Source organism: Venturia canescens, chromosome 6, assembly GCF_019457755.1.
Source record: "Venturia canescens isolate UGA chromosome 6, ASM1945775v1, whole genome shotgun sequence".
NCBI lineage: Eukaryota > Metazoa > Arthropoda > Insecta > Hymenoptera > Ichneumonidae > Venturia > Venturia canescens.
Genome location: NC_057426.1, coordinates 6,371,794 through 6,389,848, shown reverse-complemented (window position 1 = coordinate 6,389,848; position 18,055 = coordinate 6,371,794). Strand labels below are relative to the sequence as shown.

The window sequence follows — 18,055 nt, the reverse complement described above, 5'->3', positions numbered from 1 at the left end:
TATTGAGATGGTATAGTTCGCTGGGGAACGAAATTGGAGAGTCGTTGGGAGAGAGATCGTCGAAGAATTCGTTTGAGTTCTAAGTAAGGAGTCGCGGGCCACTTGGTCCTTTTGCATTTCTTAGTTGGGCTATAAAGCAAAGTTGTCGCCGGTGGACGGGAACAGTAACCCGGGAGCATGCGATTCGAATGTTCGTCATCAAAACTGCCTGCGATATCGATCGTAAAGGAAATATTGATAAAAATTAAAAAACAGTGAAAAAAGCGTACGAAAAAGTAACGAATTAGGAGTTTCCTCGTAAAGATAATAATTCAAGAGAATTTTTTTCCCGGACCGAAGCATCATGAATGCGATAAAAAAACGACTGCAGACTCTCAAAATCGAGAAAGATCTGGCTATGGACAAAGCCGATTTTTGCGATCAACAAGCCAGGGAGGCTAACAAACGTGAAGAAATGCTGCGAGACGAAGTTTGTGAACTCGTGAAGAAACTCACTCAAATGAAACAAGACCTTCGGACGAGCAGATCAAACCTCGAAAAATCGAATGCTGATCTCGAGCAAAAGGAACGATCTCTCTTGATGGTTGGTCAGAGTTTTCCTTTTTTTTGTTTTCGTACGTGTGAGTGATCGTGTGCGATTCTCGTTTGTTTTCGATCCTCCCAGGCTCAATCCGAACTGGCTATACTCAATCGGAAAATGCAACAGTGCATGGAGAATTTGGAAAAAACGGAGGAACGTCGACTCGTCGCTCAAACGAAACTCGCTCAGGCCACTGAGACTGCCGACGATGCTAAAAGGTTCGTTCGATTCTTCGTAGTTTCTCTCACATTCCCGCTTCACTTTTCCAGTCTGTTTCATGCTTATTTTTTGACACACGAATTCACGTCACGTGTGAAAAAGTATCGAAGGAAAAAATGTTTTACCTTGCTCTTTCGTCGAATCGTTTTTTGTTTCGTTGCTTTTTTGTTATTTCGAAGTTTCGATAGTTTTTTTTTCTATCTGCTATTCACGAGGGAATTTGGATCGAGGGATTTCCTTTCGATTATTTTTTCTTTTCGAGTCTTGCTGAGTGAGAACGTAGCTGGAAAGTTTTTGTCGAGAAACGACAATGATTCGAATGGTTTGATTGACGCTTTGAATAAACTCCATCCAGAATCTGTAAAGTTTTGGAAAACCGAAGTAAACTCGACGAGGAGCGAATGGACCAGCTCACAACTCAGTTGAAAGAAGCTCGTTTGATTGCCGAAGATGCTGACTCGAAGTCCGACGAGATATCGAGAAAATTGGTGTTCGTAGAAGACGAATTGGAGGCTGCGGAAGACCGAGTTAAATCGAGCGAAGCGTGCGTAACGAATTTTTTTTTTTCAAGTTAAAATTGGAAATAGAAATATAGCACAGGAAAGATTTTTTCTGAAATGAATACGCGGAGAAATTGTTCACGATAAAGCATAAACATGGAAAGCGCTTTATTTGAAAGCATTGAATCATCAAAAATTTCTTTTTTATGCCAATATAAGAATCGAGTGAATTCGATCATTGAATTTTGGTCGTAGAAAAATTGCTGAGCGTGAGGACGAGCTCTTCATCGTTGGAAACATCCTCAAATCACTCGAAGTGTCTGAAGAGAAGGTTTGCAATTTCTGAAACGTTGCTTTTTCGTAAATTCAATTTTTTATCACAAATCAATGATTTCATAAATTCATTCAAATATTCAGGTCAATTCTATCAATCAATTGATCGACGAATTTTTTTATTCCTCATCAGGCAAATCAACGGGTCGAGGAATTCAAGAGTCACTTGAAGGATTTGAAATTCAAGCTCCAGGCAGTAGAGTCGCGAGCAGTAATTGCCGAAAAAATGATGAAACTACTGCAAAAAGATTTGGATCGTCGGGAAGGTACGTTGAAAAAAAATGCATCTTTCTTCAAACCATTCATCAATTTTTCCCATTGCAGATCGATTATTCCGAGAGAAAGAGAAGTGCAAGTACATCTGCGACGACTTGGACTTGACATTTGCCGAGCTCACTGGTTATTGATTCTACATTTGATAACTTATGATTTTCACACTTTTATACACTCCCGTATCGAGCATGCGTTTATAACGAATTGTGTTGTCGAATTGTTCAATTTCAATGGCAATAAAAAATAAAAATATAAAAAAACCACAATTGCCCCATTTTATTCTTCGACTATTTTTTTTTACCACATCGACCCAATTTTGTGGATGAATTCAAAAAACTATTGGGTCGTTATAGAAGAATGCCCATAAAATAATTCCAAATTCGCAGAAAAACGGTGAGTTTTTTACATTTTTTGAGATCTCAATGCAGGAACATTTTTTTAGGTTCTTTAGCTACATAATCACGAAATCAACAACCACCGAGGCCCGTGGAACAAAATCTCTTAAATTCAGTCTTGTGTTGAAGAAAAGTGCAGCTCAAAATGCAAAAATTGAAAAAAAAAATGATTTTCTTTTACAATTGATTCAGTCGAGATAACTATTTAAAAATGAGGATAAATAACGAGCCAACGCAGACGAAAGGAACATGGTCTTACACGATATCAATTTATTGATCGATTCTGGAACCGACGCAATGCCCATTGAATGACATTATTTCACCTCATACAGTTCAAATTTTTTTTCATTCTTCATACTGTCTGTGTGTGTGTGTATGTGTGTGTTTGATTAACTTATTTTTCGATCACTTCTTTACGCAGGAGTTCGTACCCAAGAAACGCACTCGTCAACTGAACATTCGTATCACGCTACGCAATCGCTTTTGGTTTGTTTTTATTTAATTTTTTATTTGTTTTCTTTACATTAGAACGGACGTTGATTATCGTTTGTTTGATTAGTATTCCCAGGCCAACTCACCTCTCAAGCCTGAGTAATCTCACAAGTCTGGTAACTTCACCGGTCTATTTGAGGCATCGATAACAAATAATACTTATTTTCATATCTATACTCGTATGTAGTATACAAAAAAAAAACAAATCTTAATCCTGTGGGCAAAAAACGAAGGGACGACAAAAGTCCGAGTTTTCATTGCACTTTTTTCATGATTCGATTGTTTTCGCCACAGAAAACGCCGGGTTTCTCGTTTTCTACATGTTCGATACGACGTTTATGGAGGTACAAAAAATATTCGTTCGTTCATTGCAAAAAAAGTGTTTTTTTTTTCAAAGAAACATTAAAAATTCGTATTTTTTAATGAAAAAATGCATTTTCGACTAACGTACTGCGAAGATCGAGTTGGCAATTTTAGCGCAACCTCGATACACTCGAAATTTCGTATTTTCAAAAAATCTTTTGTTTTATGTATTTGATAAAAGAAAAGTAGAGATACTCCATCGAATCCGAATCAACGTCACTGTCGACTGGAAAATTTTGTCTGTTTTCTGAACAGTCAGATTTCAAGTAAATCGTAGATGAAGAGAAGTGCAAGACCGAAAGTGTCAAACCACGAATATTCATGTACGAATACACCGATTTTCGTATAAATATTTTTTTGTACATCTGTAAGTGTGGGTGTGTAAGAATTGAAAAAAATTGTGGTATAACGAGGAGGATGAACGAAGAAATTTACAAAAATGTAGTGACCGACGTATTTCCCTCTTGGAAATAAACGATTTTATAATTCCAGCTCGAAAGATTGACTCACTTTTATTCGGCATCATAATACATTCACCTAAAGTAATTGAGTTTGATTGACGTGCTTTTTCTTTCGATATTGTATTACATGTAATAATATATACACTGTTTTATACGTATGTACAAATGTATATACACGTGAGCACGATTTTGTAAAGACACCCACGTATATATATAAATGTACATACGCATTATGCTGCAATAGATCGAGAGGCCAGTTTTTTGCAACTCGAGTTCAGAGGCATGTTCGTACGAAAGAGGGGAGATGCTATTAAAAAATGTACAATCGACTCAATCTCGCCTCTTGAACACATTCAATAAATTCTTCTTCACGTGGATCAGCCTCACGTTCGCTTTATTCTCCCCTCTTTCAGGCCCCGATTTAAGGAAGCTCCCGTTTCGGTCGGTTCGAGATTTCGATCATGTTTTTTTTTTTTTTTCGTACACAAGTTCTGAGGGCAGTTTTATTAAGTTTTACGAAATAGGGCCTTCGTGGAGTCAGTAAAAAATGAATATTTGGAGTAAAATTGAAGCGGTTTGTCTCAGGAGTTTTGACAGCTGTCAAATCGAACATTTCATTGAATTCTCCAGTAGAATCGAGCCTGTTGACTAGTCGTTGGAGGAAGGGAGTGAAATTAGACGTTTTTTTTGGAAAACTTGTGATCCGAATGTCGTACACTAGATGGTCGTTCTGGCTCGACCGACCTTTGGCGCGAAGCCTACTTAACAAGTCTTCATTTCTTTAGGATTATTATAATAACGGACTTAAAATAATCAACGTGTAATTCGTACGTATATCCATAAACTTTACAATGCAACGGAGCCCAACGTTTAGAATTTTATTCGTGTTTATACGGAACAGAGACAGGGGGTAAAATCGAATTTTCCATTAATTCTATTTCGGATAATTCGTATTTAGTCCCGTGTATCATTGATTTAAATTTATTTTCAAATTTCATTTGGTTTTAATCATCTCAAAGCCAATTCGAGGGCTCTTTTCGTTATATTTCTTCATCAGCGCAGTGATTAATTCGCTTGGACGCTGAGAATGCACCATTTCATATAATCTTTCGATTATTTATCCCGCATAGAATCTCATACGAATAATATGGAATAAAGTCTTTGGTCTCGGATGGGTCGTCCGCTTACGGACGAGATTGTAGAGATGATAATACATTTTTTTCGTCTCTTCTCTTTTATCTTATTCTTCGTCGAAGCGGTCTGAGCAATTTGTCGTTTGGCACGCATCCACACGTTATTTTTATTTTTATTTTTTTAATATACCACATCCATAAAACGCACAGTATAGTATACGCACGTGTTCGCACGCACTGGTACGCGCACCTTCGGCTTTCGTCACCTCCTCCTCTCCCCTGGTCACAAAAGCCCCAATTTCAATGGCTCTATCTCGTAGAAGATGAAATACGCTGGTATCGTTGTCTCGGATTACTGCATGAATAATAAAAACTAAAAAATTCACGTTCTCCAACGTGTTGGCAGTGAGGTTCGGAAGATTCACTGTCGATGGTAATACGTTCATCGACAGAGAATGCAGGAAGTTTATTCTCGTCGTTTGAGCTGTCGCGGTAATCGGCGATAATGCGGCTTGGTCGTAGGCAGTTATCTCGAGTGTATATTAGTAGTAGACAAACATTTGATCAGTCTGACCATCGGAGGTAGCTGAAGAGACAAAGAAGAGAGTGAAAGAAGGGGGGGGGGGGTGATGGTAAGTTAAATGTCCGGTGATGGCAGAAGAGATTGGAGGAACTCTTGAATCGATGCAGCAAACCGAGGGAACCGAAAAGCCTCGTTGAACGAGCTCGAGATATCTCAGTGTTGCGCCGCCTTATTATTTTCTTATGTTTTTCTTTTGCTATCGTTTAAGCAGCGCTAGACTTGACGGGCTTGATTAAACGGCGATCGAATAATCCGAAGATGGATTGTTTTGAGAGCCGGGCTTGGACCAAAGCGTCGATGCTCTCTGACCCAGCTTTGGCTTCTTCAACGAGTCGATGTCACATTCGGCCTCACTGAGTTCCGGCCGATCTCCTCTTTCCCCACCCGGACGCGACATGACGTTTGACTGACCACCAAATGCGGTCTCTGCTACGGACATCGGTGGCCACCGCAGTGAAGTTCTGCTCGGTACGTGCCATCTTTTTCCAATAACAGATAAAGTAAACGAAGTTGTCAAAGTTCTAAAATTTAGACATCCTCAAAGTTCGATCTTGCGATCAGCGACGAAGCGAAGCATCATTTTTTCTATTAAGAACGTTGGACCATGGTTCGAGCTCAAATTCAGGACAGAAATTCAAGTTGACAAGCTTGACGAATCATCAATTACGGAATTTGAGAAAGACAACATTATTTCTGGAGGATTCCCTGAAACGTTTTTTGAATCGTAGATTCGTTTAATTGACCGAATCGAATGAAATGAAAACTCACCTAGAACGTGCCCTCCGTGTCAGTGATTTCTGCTCGCACATCGGGGAAATGTCCGAGGAAGTGCTGGACGTAGGATGGTAGAAGAAATCTGAAACTGCCCGAACTGAGGAATAGAATACAAGGGAATAAATGTAATATGATAATGCAGGGTCCCAGCAGAGGTTGTGCATGTGCTACTACAAGGAAGATAAAAATAATGAGTGATTCGAATCATCGTTAAGAGTTTCGTCACATACTGTGCTTCAACTTGCCAGCGTCCAGTTGATTCGATGACTCCGTCCGAGAGCGGGTCAGCTGGTCCGGGTCAGACTCGCTCTCGTCACTGTCCACATCGCCCGGAGTCTGCTGCTTCCTCTGTTGGCGTCTCCGCGACGACACACTCTTCATACTCTGCACAAAAAAAAACGTGATCCAAAGTTAAATGATGATTCTGCAGGTACTTTCAAAAGCGGAATTTTCATTCGACAGGAAAGGAAGGAAAGTTTCATCGATTACCGTCGCTGCAGGTGGCGGACTCGCGCATCCTTCTGTCATCGCGTGCTCGTGATACATGAAGCTGTGAAGAAGAGTGTTGTTCGAGTGGAGCCCGGCGGTTGAAGCTTCCGCCGCGCCTCCCAGTCCGCCCAGAGCGCCCAATCCTGCCAGGCTTCCCCCGCCCCCCTCCGAAAGCTGGAACGTAGCGTACGGAGAGATGTCCTCCGCCGTCTCTGTAACCCACCAGAGGCATTGCCTACCTTTCAAATCACGTCGGTATTGATGCGCAGCTTTAAAATTAATCTCATTGCGGCATTGCGACTTGGGACTCTCAGTATCCTGCATTTTTTTTTCCAATTTTCCATTCGAACTATTTTTAACGAACTCCGAAAGTTCTGGAAACGAAATATGCACCTGGAATCTTGTCTGTACCGCTCGCGTTCGCAGCCTGCTGAAGAGCGACCTTGTGGATAGTCGCGTAATAGCGTTCCCTCTGAGTTTCCGCGTTCTGCTGATTCTCCTGGGTCTCCTTCATTGGCCGCTGCACTCGGTCCCCCAAATGACCTGGAAGAACGACTCGGTGGGTGTCATAATTCTTAGGAGAAGAGGATTTCGTCGTAGGCCATGGTCGAGTTTACTCACGAGTTTTCCAACGAACAACCACAGTCGCGACGGCTGCCAACAACGCAAAAGCCGCTATCATTAGTGGCAGCATTACTTTGACGTCGGCGTAAAATGGAAGGGCAGTCGCGATTCCTCGTTCCGACAATTCCGGAGGTGGCGGTTCTAACGAAAAAATAAATAGTTAAGGAGCCTCTGATTTATTTAGCTTCTGCGCGGGGAGAGCAACAATTTCGGCTTTTTTTTTGTCCAGACTTACCGCCATCTTTGGTCAAAGTGACGAATGTGAACTCCGCGTGATTGCTACCAGCGACATTGTGAGCCTCGACTTTCAGCTGATAGACAGTGCTCGGTGAAAGATTCGTGACGACGAAACGTCGAGCCATTTTCACGCTGTTTGAGACGAGAGTCCAGTGAAATTCGTTTATAGGTCTGTACTGAATGACAAAATCATCAATTGGACATCCGTTGTCCGGCCAAGCGTGGAGTCGAAGTGCAAGGGTCGTTGAATTTGGCGCCAGGAAAGTCGCTGACGGGGGTATTCCGGGTGGCAAACCTTGCGTCCGCACAGAAAGTACAGGGGAATTCGGGCTGCTACCGATTTTGTTGTGGGATGTCAAGTACAAGTGGTACATGTTACCACAGAGTAAGCCCTGTCGACAAAGTTTGGAGTGCGAAGTACACTAACAATTCTAATTTCATTGGTGAAGTTTTACATTGGAGAAAACTTTGTAAAGTTCCGTTTTTAACTGACTGACGAGTGCCAAACGATCTTCCATTGACGATTTACCTTCAGCTCGTGGTTGGTCGCCCGTCGTGGAAGTTGGAGCTCGTGAAGGCTTCCCTGGCTCGTACGATAGTGCAGAGTGTACCCAGTCAATGGTGCACCGCCATTGTAGTCAGGTTTCCAGTGCAGGAGAATGCTACTCGATGTTGAACTAGTGACGTAGAGAACCGGGGCTTTCGGGGGCACTGGAAAAATGAATAAATGGCTATGAAGATGGCTTGTGATTATCCAAATGGACCGAATCGGTTGATTCAAGAGTTTTGGATGAACGTTATACCGGATGATTGGAAAGATAATGTTGACCTGGCAAACATTGACAACTCACCCTGAACCGTGAGACTGTAGTGCAGCCTGTCGCTTCCCTGGGCATTTTCAACCTGGCAAGTATAATTTCCGCCGTCTTGAGTCTGAAGGCTCGCCAGGACGAGTTCTCCGGTCTGCAGGACTTGGATATTCCGCCCTGAGTCGGTGTGCAACTGTTCGGAGTTGCCTTTGTACCATTCCCTGGTTGGGTCACCGACGGCGTTGCACGCCAAAGTGACCGAACCTCGCCAGGGCCTGACGATGTGTCCACCGAACGAAGTGATTCTCGCTGGCACTCGATTGGTCGGTAGTTCGGCCGCCACTCGAGAACTTTGTCCTTCACCGATCCTCGTGCTCCCAGTAACCCAAAACTGGTACTCGACTCTCTGCTGGAGATCCGAAGCTTCGAAGAATGTGTTGGTCGCCGGCAACATTCTTTTACCGTGATTCAATTCCTCGCGACCATCCACGATCCTTGTGTACAAATTGTACTTTGTTATAATGCCGTTTGGCTCCAATGGCGGCAACCATGATATGAAAAGGGCTTGAGGTGAACTGACTACGACTTTTATGTCTGCTGGACTCCCCGGCACTGTGAGACAAGCGATGAAGCAACGAATAGAATCTCGGTGATGCATGGGACGAGAATTTTCGATTCTTACCGTCTTCGTCGGTGTGGCAAAAGGTTGTTCTCGTTGGTACACCATCACCCACCCTGGTATAAGCTACCACTTGGATACTGTAGTTCGTGTATCGTCGCAGCCCTGACAGAACTATCGTTAAGACACTCGTTTTCCGGACCTGTTCAAGAAGAAGAATATTCATTTGAAACTTGTTTTTAGTTGCTTGTTTCTTTACTGTGAAGAATGGACACAAAATTGATGGGATAGCAATATTTTGTATTCAGTCTGTCGCTGGGTCTGTGTGACCCAGGCGATTTTGAATGAAAAACAACTTTCAAGTGCTGGTTCTTTGATCCAAAGTAAGCGCTGATTCTTTCCCTGGGGATTGATTTTTCCTGGTGAACTTTAGACTCACTTCCATTTCATCGATTCCCCGCCACACGTCGGTCAAAACGGGCTCGTAATTCAATTTGTATCCCTGAATTATTCCGTTGGTGTATGCACTCGGGGGTGGTTGCCAAGATACTTGAAGGGATTGCGAGGTCAGAGCAGCGCAACGAACGTCTTCCGGTGGTCTGCTCGGGACTGTAAACATTTAATTATTCGTATTTCCCCCTCCTTTTTTATCAGGAAGACTTTCTAAAGTCTACTTTCATAAATCTGACTTGCTCATGGTCAATGCAAAAGACTCGAATTAATTAACAGTTGTTCCTCAATCCCTGAGCACGTGCCATCAAACAATCAACAAAATATTCACCATCCTCGAGAGTTTGTGTGGGAAGTTGTTCCGAGAGAGGGCCCGATCCAACTTGATTGTAAGCCTGCACGACGATCGTGTATCTCGTGTAAGGTCGTAGACCCGTCAATCGGAGTTCGCCACCCCCTTCTTCGCCATCTCCGATGACCGAAGTGAAATTGAACGGCGAGTTACCGGAAGTTGATTCCCTGTAGCCCACGTTGAATCCTTGCACCTCTCCGTGACGTAGTTCCGGCAGGGGAGGCGACCAAGTAACCAAAATTTCCGAATGGGACAGTGGCCTCGCCGCTATATTTATCGGCGGCCCGGCCGGTCTTTCCGGTTCGGTTCTGACCACCAGGTCAGCCGAAGATGCTGACCTGCCGGCCGGCCCCTCGGCGATCACTCTTATCGTGTATTTCGTTGCTGGCTTCAGCTCGTCAATGAGAGCTGCGTATGGGAGCGGCGGTCCGCTCAATTCTTGCTGTTGCCACATTCCACCTTCGAAATTACAAGAATCAATTAAATTTTTATTTTTGGCTGATCCAACGATTTTTTTGCATGCAGAACGAACGAGTTTTCCTTTAAATTGCTATACGCAAGTTACCCTGGGTCTTCGCGACCCTGGGAACTTGAGGTTTTATATCGTTAGCTATTAAGGCAGAATGATATTCGTTTGGGGAAGAGGCTTTTGTGCTCGATCAGAATGCCGCATAATGATCGTAGGCTCAGTAAAAACGTTTCTGTAGCTGAGCTTTGAAATATTTTCGAAATTTCAGGCACTTACCATCGCCCTCTTTGTACTGAAGAATGTACTTCGTGACCTCACTCGTGTCTTGCGATTTATGCTGCCATTTGACGTTGATACTCCTCGGAGCGACCATCGCAGTTTCGAGATTGTTCGGAGGCTGCGGCGGTTCTGTAACGGTCGTAAAGTTTAGATTTTTAGCGGAGTTCGGAACGATCACGAACTTCATTCACTGAAAACCTAGACTCTTTTTTTATTGACACCTTGAACGAGAAGCTGGACGAGCTGTTGGTCCCTCCCGTAAAGATTACTCGCTCGACAAAAATAAGCTCCGCTGTCCGGGGCTTCGGAAGACGAAATTTGTAGCTGAGCAACCACGCCGTCAGGAGTCACTTCCTGCTTCACTGTCACCCTTCAAAAACGACGACGCAGTCAGCGATTTACGCGGATTCTCAAATACTTTGCATTCATTTTTCATATCTCAATAAAGAAAAAACTAAAAACGAGAACTCCAACTGGGATTTTGTGGGGAAAAGTTCCTCAAGATTTCGTTCAACAGATTTTCATACCTATAATTGGTCGATGGATTCAGCTCCATTTTCCCACTCTTGAGCCACGTCACAGTGATTGGTTTATCACCGTGAACTTCGCAGTGAAGGGTCGCTGTGTCGCCCTTCTTGACGGTCACAGGACGAGCCGCAGGAGCAAAGTACGGAGAAGCTTTTGACGACGAAAATTAAGTGAATTATTGTAACGTTGTTGAACGTTGGCGATGGAAAAGATGGGTAAAAATCGCGACGGGAGCGACAGGGAATTCGTTCGAACAGTTTTTTCTTTATGCGTAAGGTGAACGGAGACCATTCCAAAGCCTCAAACAGCCTTATGGTCCGGGAGGCAGTGTTGCATTCACAAAAGTCGTAGTAAGCCGGTTCATATTGACATCGACAGTTGTTCTTATACGACTAATGAGAGAATCGCCCGTCAGCTGATCAAGTTTGCGAAACTTTTTTTAATAAATGTGTAACAAAAATTTGCAGTACGCCGGATGAAATTCAAGTAGGTGATTGTTCGAAAAATTTGAAGAACGAAAACAATAATCAGCTGCGTCTGTAGCGGTGGAAAGACTGTCAGCTGACGCAGTAAAGCTTAAAAATATTGGAGCGTTGCTACTACGCTTATTTGGAGACAGATACTCTAGCTGCCTGGGCCCAAAACATGACCTTCGGGCTACCTACTAAGCCTCTCCGCTTTTCAGTTTCTAACCGAGAGCTGCGCGTGCCTGTCCTTTATTCGTCGCACGAGATCAGTTTCGGAGAAAGTTTAACGGAGAGTAAAAAAATTATTAATATCGTTAATAATTACGGGCATTGCTATGTAGCTACACTGTTTTAGAAGAGTTAGAAACTGAAGCAACGTTTGAGGACATTGTTAATTCTATTCAGCACGATTCCACAAACGCTTCCCCTCAAGATTCTGAAAATAGCGCTGAAAATATCGCGGATTTAGAAAGTGATGCACCAATTGCTGGGAGTTTTGGGAGTTCGAAAACGAGACGGCGCACTTTAGATGCTCGAATTGGAACCGTCGATAAAAAAGCCAAAATAAATGCGAATGACAAAGTGATGAAATCGTAAGAATCCTTCATCACAATTAATCTTGTCGAGCTCACTGAGAAGCTGATACAAAAATTGCATTCCACGTTTTTTAAATCTGTACATTAGACGAGGTCTTGACAACGATCGAAGAATTTCTTTGTCACCCGTTCGGGTTTAAAGTGATAAACGATATCAACGCTGCTTGAGTTGCACCGTTTATTCAGAATTACGAGATTAAAGACAAGAACGATATGCTGAAGTGGAAAAACCGTATCGACGGGGCAATCTTCCCACCATGTTGATTCGAGCTACGCCAGCATTTACTGCGCGCTGTTCGAGCCATGCTCGTCTTCAAAACCCTTCTCAATTATCTCCTACTGACTACGGATGGGAAGAAAAAGACGATAAATACGTCTTCAAATGATTTGAAGGAGGTCAAGTACCCCCATCAGTCAGCAGTATAACGAATAGCAGAGAAAATATTACCGGTACGAAATTTTTGTCTGTGATACTCTCTTTGAGGAAGAGAAAATTCGGAAGAAAAAATCTTTGAGAAGAGAATGAGAAAATTAGCCTACCATATTCATGGTAGGCTAATTTTGATGATTAACATGTTCATGGTGAAGAGGATCTCATTCAAGAACACGATGAAGAGAACAATCTAACCGATGACAGTTTTGATGATGATTCTTCAGATAACTGTCGCAGTAGCGCGGCACCGACGCATAATTTTCCGACAGTTATTGATTTTTATATTTCTATTCTTTTTGTTTATATTATAGAATAAATGAAAATACATTTGTATTATAAAATAAAACAAGAGAAAGACCTTTCAGCTGGACCCTGGAAGATACTGTGCATTTCTCGAATAATGTGAATCTTTGTCGCGTCATCTGGCGGTCTTTCCATCGCTACACACGCAGCTGATGGTTGTTTTCGTATTAAAAAATTTTCAAACAATTACCCACTTGAATTTTATGCAGTGTACTGTTACTTAATTTTTTTCTTCACTTATCAGCCATTCGGGATCTCGTTCGGGATTTGTTGAAAGATGACAATCGGTCGGCGTAAGACACTGCCTAAAATGCAACGCTGCCTTCCGGACTGTTATATCAAGCTGATAAATCGTAAACTCCGTGAACTTACAATTGACTTTGAGTTGAACAACTTTGCCGATTCCAGTGCTAATTCCGTTGCTTGCCTGGCAGAGATAAAAGCCTTCTCTGTCCTCTTTAACGTGTTGCAGTACGAGCGTACCGTTGCTCAAGAGTTTGGTGTGTGCACGTTCTCGCAATTCCTCGTACTCACCGGATTTACTGCCTGCTGGTTAACGATCGATCGACAATTCAATAAATAAAGAAAGCGACGAGTCGGATGGTCACGATGCGTAGAGAAAGAGGGCGAAAGAAGATGAGGAAAGGGATGAAGCGAAGGGGAAAACGAAGCGGGACGTACCGGTAGCCTTTTTCCATACGATTACGGGGGCGGGCACACCCTCGGCCTGACAATGGAGAGCGACGTGACGGTTTCTCTCGACGCTCACGTCTTTCGGTTCGACGACCCAATGCGGTGGCACTGAAAATCAGAACGTTCACAGTTTTACTCCCTCCGCTAAATCGGCCGCAATAAAATAAAAAAGCATATTTACACGTATTGAGAGATGTAAAAACAAAAACGAAATCATAACGACAGTCACTCGTCGCAAGAGTGAGCGATACAATTCGCGTTGACGCGAATGCATGAGAGCAGAGCGACTCGAAGTAGTGAAGGAGAGTTAAAGTGAAGTTCGAAGTCGCGAATGTCGAACTGTGAAGCAACTCTGTCCTTTGTTTCTTCTTTATTTGTTGCATATAAGAAAATATTCGAGGAAGTAAGAACAGAGAGATAGCGAGAAAGAGAGAGGAGAGAGAGAGAGAGAGAGTAAAAATAGAAAGATTATTTGTACAAAAGAGAAATGTTGAAAAACTGTACAGTACAACGCGATAAAAGGGCGAACGAACGAAAAAAACATCACGATTAGACGAATTCCATGAGCGAGAACAGATCGGACTTGACGAAGCGAACGATAGTCATTTTAACAAGCCGCGAAGTATCCCCACACAAAGTGGACAAATTTTCGTTATAATTTCAACAGCTTCTGTATAGGAATCGCGCGTGTTACGTGCGGGATTAATCGTAAGGGCGAGGACGTTGGCCTGAGGCGAAAGGTCGTTGTCGATGAACAGAGGCGAAGGCTGTGATGTCCGAGGGCGAGGGTGCGGGGGCGAGGATTGGTTATTTTATTTCTTGTTTTCTGGCATAGAGAGAGAGGTTGGCAGGTACTACTTTACGGTGATGATAATAAAAACGCTGCACAAGCGAATAATACTGTGATAGAAGAGTGGGAATGTATCAACGTATTACGAAAAAACGGCAATGCGCCACGTTCGAGACGCGAAGGGTGTGTAATGTACATAACTTTATAAAAATATATCAATATACGAATGAATACGCAATAACTCCTTACGAAAAATCCACTTTTTTCTTCATTATTTATCTTCGATATTTACTTGCTGTGAGATTACGAAAGTGTGATACAAAGAGAGCCATATTCGTGACAAATATTAGAGAAAAGGCATTTGCTGGGAGACGAATAAATCATACGAATAATGATAATTCAAGGGTACTTTCGGTGGTGGTGGTGGTGGTGGTGGTGGTGGTGGTAGTGGCGGTGGTGGTTCAAAATAGGTGACGGTGGCGGGTGGGCGTGTGCCCTGGCCTAGGGGCCAGGGTCTCTCGAGATAAGCGGCCGAACTTATTGTTGAAATTAGTTACTCGCTTCTAATACGTCTATATGATGATTCCAAAATCCGATATGTGACATGAATAAATAAACTTCATAATACATATACTACTAGCCTACGGATTACTGTATTCGATCGTTGAAGCACGGACGAGACAAGCGTCAGTTAGATTCTCGATCGAGAAAATCGAAGGAAAGAGGAGAGCCACGGACGGTGGCTCGTTCGACCGCACTGATTCGTCCGCACTTTTGTCCCACGATTGAAACGATGGTAAATGATATCATGACAGAAACATGGAGTCGGAGATCGAAGAAGAGAGTAAGAGAGGAAGAGATAGATTGAGAGAAAGAGAGAGAGAGAAAGAGAGAGATAGCAACAGCGAGTCGCAGAGCGAAGCAGCAATTAAGAACACATATGTCAGTATATACATATCCTTATATACATAAATACTTTTATCGAATAGCCATCTAATTAAGAAACAGCGAGAAACGATAAAATCACATACTGAGTGGTGTGAGTGACAAATAGATGTTGGAAAAATTCGATAAATTCATGCCAAATACTGGATGAAGAAAGAGACAGAGAAAGAGAGAGAGACAGTATTGGTAAAAGGGCGTCGAATTCTCCCACGCTCTTCGCAGCACCTCCATTCCCAGGGACAAGGATATTTGAGCCATTTTGTTCTTCTTGCTACAGCGTATAGGTAATAAAACGTGCTTCGTTCTCCTACGTTTCGTACAATCAATCTAAAGTGATGTTTATACTATGAAGTATAGAAAAAAATATCACGTATGCTGATACAAAGATAAATGTTGATATCGAAGTAGCGTCGAACGATTATTAAAAAGGTTTCACACCGAGATATTAAAACATGCGTATTAAAATTGATCGTGTGTATAATAGAGTTGGAAAAAGTAATGGAAAACAGGCGCACGCACCAGGTCAGAAGTTCAAATGATAGGTTAATATATGAATATGCATATACACATTATTCAAGATTTATGGTTATTTTTGAAAGATTGTTTTGACAGATTTATATGGATATTCATATGCTTATGACGATAACGTAATGATAAAGAAGATGAGAGGAAGAGGTGCAACTGTTACCTTTATTATTCGGTCAAGTCAAGCAAACCTCAGGGGGTCCACGAGATACCGACGCATTCCCAGAGAGCCAAAGCAACGTAAATGTAATACACACTGTGTTGGAAGGGGTTGGGAAAGAGGCTTATTTTTTTTTCTCATTTTTTGTTTGGTGGTGGTGGTTTTTGCTTCCTGGTTATTTGTGATTTCTGTTCGGTTGGAGCGTAGGTTTTACTGGTTCCAGGGGTGCTAAAGGTTTTGAAGGTTTTGCGATATTGTTCACTCGAGTCATGATGGTCCGGTCGGTTGGGAGATTTCTCGTTGCAGAGAAATGATTATGGTGATGGGAAAACGGTCGTTGGTGGCGATGCTCTCGTCGAGAATCTACTAAACTTTCATAACATTTTACGAGGAGCTTCAGTTTTGCTTCGGTCTTGCCCAAATGACAATGGTGTTCGGTACGAGGTTACTTCTAAAAGTGATATTTTTGGCATTGAATTTTTTCAAGATTTCTTGCTGAAATCCGACAATTAATGAGGAGGGAGCACGAGGAGTTTGGATTTTCGACGAGAACACGTCAGCCATCGAGTCGATGGTGAAATACGTCGCAAGTTGGTACGAGGATCACGTGACGGTGTCATCGCGCCTTGACAGTTCCTCCGGAAGTTCTCTCGGATCTACGCCCGGTGGGTTTGTGCTTCGGGATATCGACGGTTGGAGGCAACGGGGCCACGGACCTTGGCGTAAGTCGACTAAGCTTTGCGAGGGTTGAATAATCAATTATCGTTCGAAAACTTTTAGAAGTTACGTTGACAACTTACTCCGGAAATTCGGGCTCGTTGACAGGAGCTGGCAAAGGTCAGCACGAAAAACTCGTTCGTCTTCGAGTCGACAAAGCTCACTTTCACTCCATTTGTTCCTTGAAAAATTGTATATTTCATACATTTTTTTCTGAGCACTCGCAAGGCAGCTCTTAAAAACTAATTTTTAGTAAAAATTCTGTTTATCGACGCCTAGGCCAAGCTCCGCGATCCCGGATGTAGTGGACAGGGAATCCGAGGACGAAGGTAAAAAGTCGAGTTTTTTTTCCGAGTCCGTAAAACACGACGGAAGTATGGGGAATAGCTCGATCGTAACAATCGAGTGTATTTCGTCACGAAGTATCTTAGTTTCCGAAATTTGTGAAAAGTTTTTGAGGAAATTGGGTGTACTCTCGGCGTTCAACTAGTTACCTTTTACCTGTAGCTTGGCCGTGTACCTGACCTCGGCGGCGGGGTTCGCGGCGACGCAGGTAAAGTCGCCCGAATGCTCGGCCGTAAGATTCGTTATACTCAGGAGACTCGAGTAGGAATCCAGCTGGGATACGTTAGTGGCAGTTGCCAATTTCGGGGAGAGAGGAACGAGACTATGACCGTCCTTTAACCAGGATATCGTAAGGGGTGGATCACCCGCCGCGACCCCGCACACCGTCCGCGTCCGCATCCCCTCTGACAGTCCCTCTTGGAAGGTAAATGGCTCAATTATAGGGGGTACTGGAAAAGGTCAAGAGAGAAGAAAGAACCATACGTGAGAGTGAGAAAAAGATGTCATCAAAAAACGCAAGAACTTCGTACCAGGTAGTATAATAGTAGTATGTATAGTAGTTCATAAATATATATATATATATGAATCTCTATATATATATATGTACAGTCATAGGTCTATTATTATAGTAGTAATAGTAGTAGTGTGATATGTATATATATAAATTCATAAATGCATACATAAAATATACATATATACGTTTTTCTTTCGTCGTTGTTTTTGTTCGTATGTTTGTCTGTTTGCTTGTTCTTCACATCTTTTTACTTTTCTATTCTTTTCATATTTTTCATAATTTTATCTTATTTACGAGTGGATTCGTTGCAATTGTACACGATCGTGTACAATTTATAAAATAAACGAAATAATAACCAAAAATGTATATATATATCGTATGTATAATGTAGATGTAATTAATGTATGTACAGTAGAGGCAGTAACGTAGCAACGAAGAGTAGAGATAGAGAGAAAGTTGGAGAAAGAGCGAGAGATAGAGAGAGAGAGAGAGAGAGAGAGAGAGATCTTGAGATAGAAAGAGCTGACCCCACCGTGGACCAACACCTGCCGCCCTTTAGCTTGTTCCTTCGAACGGGTGTATACACAAAATGAACAACTTTGTTG

General features: G+C 42.5%; 2 protein-coding genes across 13 annotated transcripts in view; one reads left to right on the top strand and one right to left on the bottom strand.

The window, feature by feature from the left end:
* The first annotated feature begins 146 nt into the window (after nucleotides 1-146).
* LOC122411958 (tropomyosin-2-like) lies at nucleotides 147-2,168 on the top strand. The gene is made up of 6 exons (XM_043421103.1): nucleotides 147-583; nucleotides 665-798; nucleotides 1,155-1,343; nucleotides 1,555-1,630; nucleotides 1,766-1,898; nucleotides 1,957-2,168. Exons 1-6 carry the CDS (start codon nucleotides 344-346, stop codon nucleotides 2,037-2,039), a joined length of 855 nt encoding a protein of 284 aa, XP_043277038.1. The 5' UTR covers nucleotides 147-343; the 3' UTR covers nucleotides 2,040-2,168.
* Nucleotides 2,169-2,550: 382 nt separating this feature from the next.
* LOC122411955 (Down syndrome cell adhesion molecule-like protein Dscam2) overlaps nucleotides 2,551-18,055 on the bottom strand; it is a 113,719-nt gene continuing 98,214 nt past the window's right edge. Inside the window, exons 10-28 of one of the 12 annotated variants that reach the window (XM_043421100.1) lie at nucleotides 17,086-17,385; nucleotides 13,443-13,562; nucleotides 13,134-13,310; nucleotides 10,962-11,112; nucleotides 10,656-10,804; nucleotides 10,432-10,563; nucleotides 9,666-10,145; nucleotides 9,324-9,493; nucleotides 8,948-9,086; nucleotides 8,308-8,877; nucleotides 7,986-8,167; nucleotides 7,455-7,848; nucleotides 7,217-7,360; nucleotides 6,989-7,138; nucleotides 6,596-6,807; nucleotides 6,337-6,490; nucleotides 6,101-6,203; nucleotides 5,744-5,811; nucleotides 2,551-5,335 (exon numbers count right to left, since the gene is read on the bottom strand). In XM_043421100.1, coding sequence (XP_043277035.1) covers nucleotides 5,292-5,335; nucleotides 5,744-5,811; nucleotides 6,101-6,203; nucleotides 6,337-6,490; nucleotides 6,596-6,807; nucleotides 6,989-7,138; nucleotides 7,217-7,360; nucleotides 7,455-7,848; nucleotides 7,986-8,167; nucleotides 8,308-8,877; nucleotides 8,948-9,086; nucleotides 9,324-9,493; nucleotides 9,666-10,145; nucleotides 10,432-10,563; nucleotides 10,656-10,804; nucleotides 10,962-11,112; nucleotides 13,134-13,310; nucleotides 13,443-13,562; nucleotides 17,086-17,385 — 3,839 coding nt within the window. In that variant the 3' untranslated portion in view covers nucleotides 2,551-5,291. Of the gene's footprint in view, nucleotides 5,812-6,100; nucleotides 6,204-6,336; nucleotides 6,491-6,595; nucleotides 6,808-6,988; nucleotides 7,139-7,216; nucleotides 7,361-7,454; nucleotides 7,849-7,985; nucleotides 8,168-8,307; nucleotides 8,878-8,947; nucleotides 9,087-9,323; nucleotides 9,494-9,665; nucleotides 10,146-10,431; nucleotides 10,564-10,655; nucleotides 10,805-10,961; nucleotides 11,113-13,133; nucleotides 13,311-13,442; nucleotides 13,563-17,085; nucleotides 17,386-18,055 lie in introns of those variants that run through there. The other 11 variants (XM_043421093.1, XM_043421095.1, XM_043421097.1 and 8 more) reach the window with 11 other exon arrangements.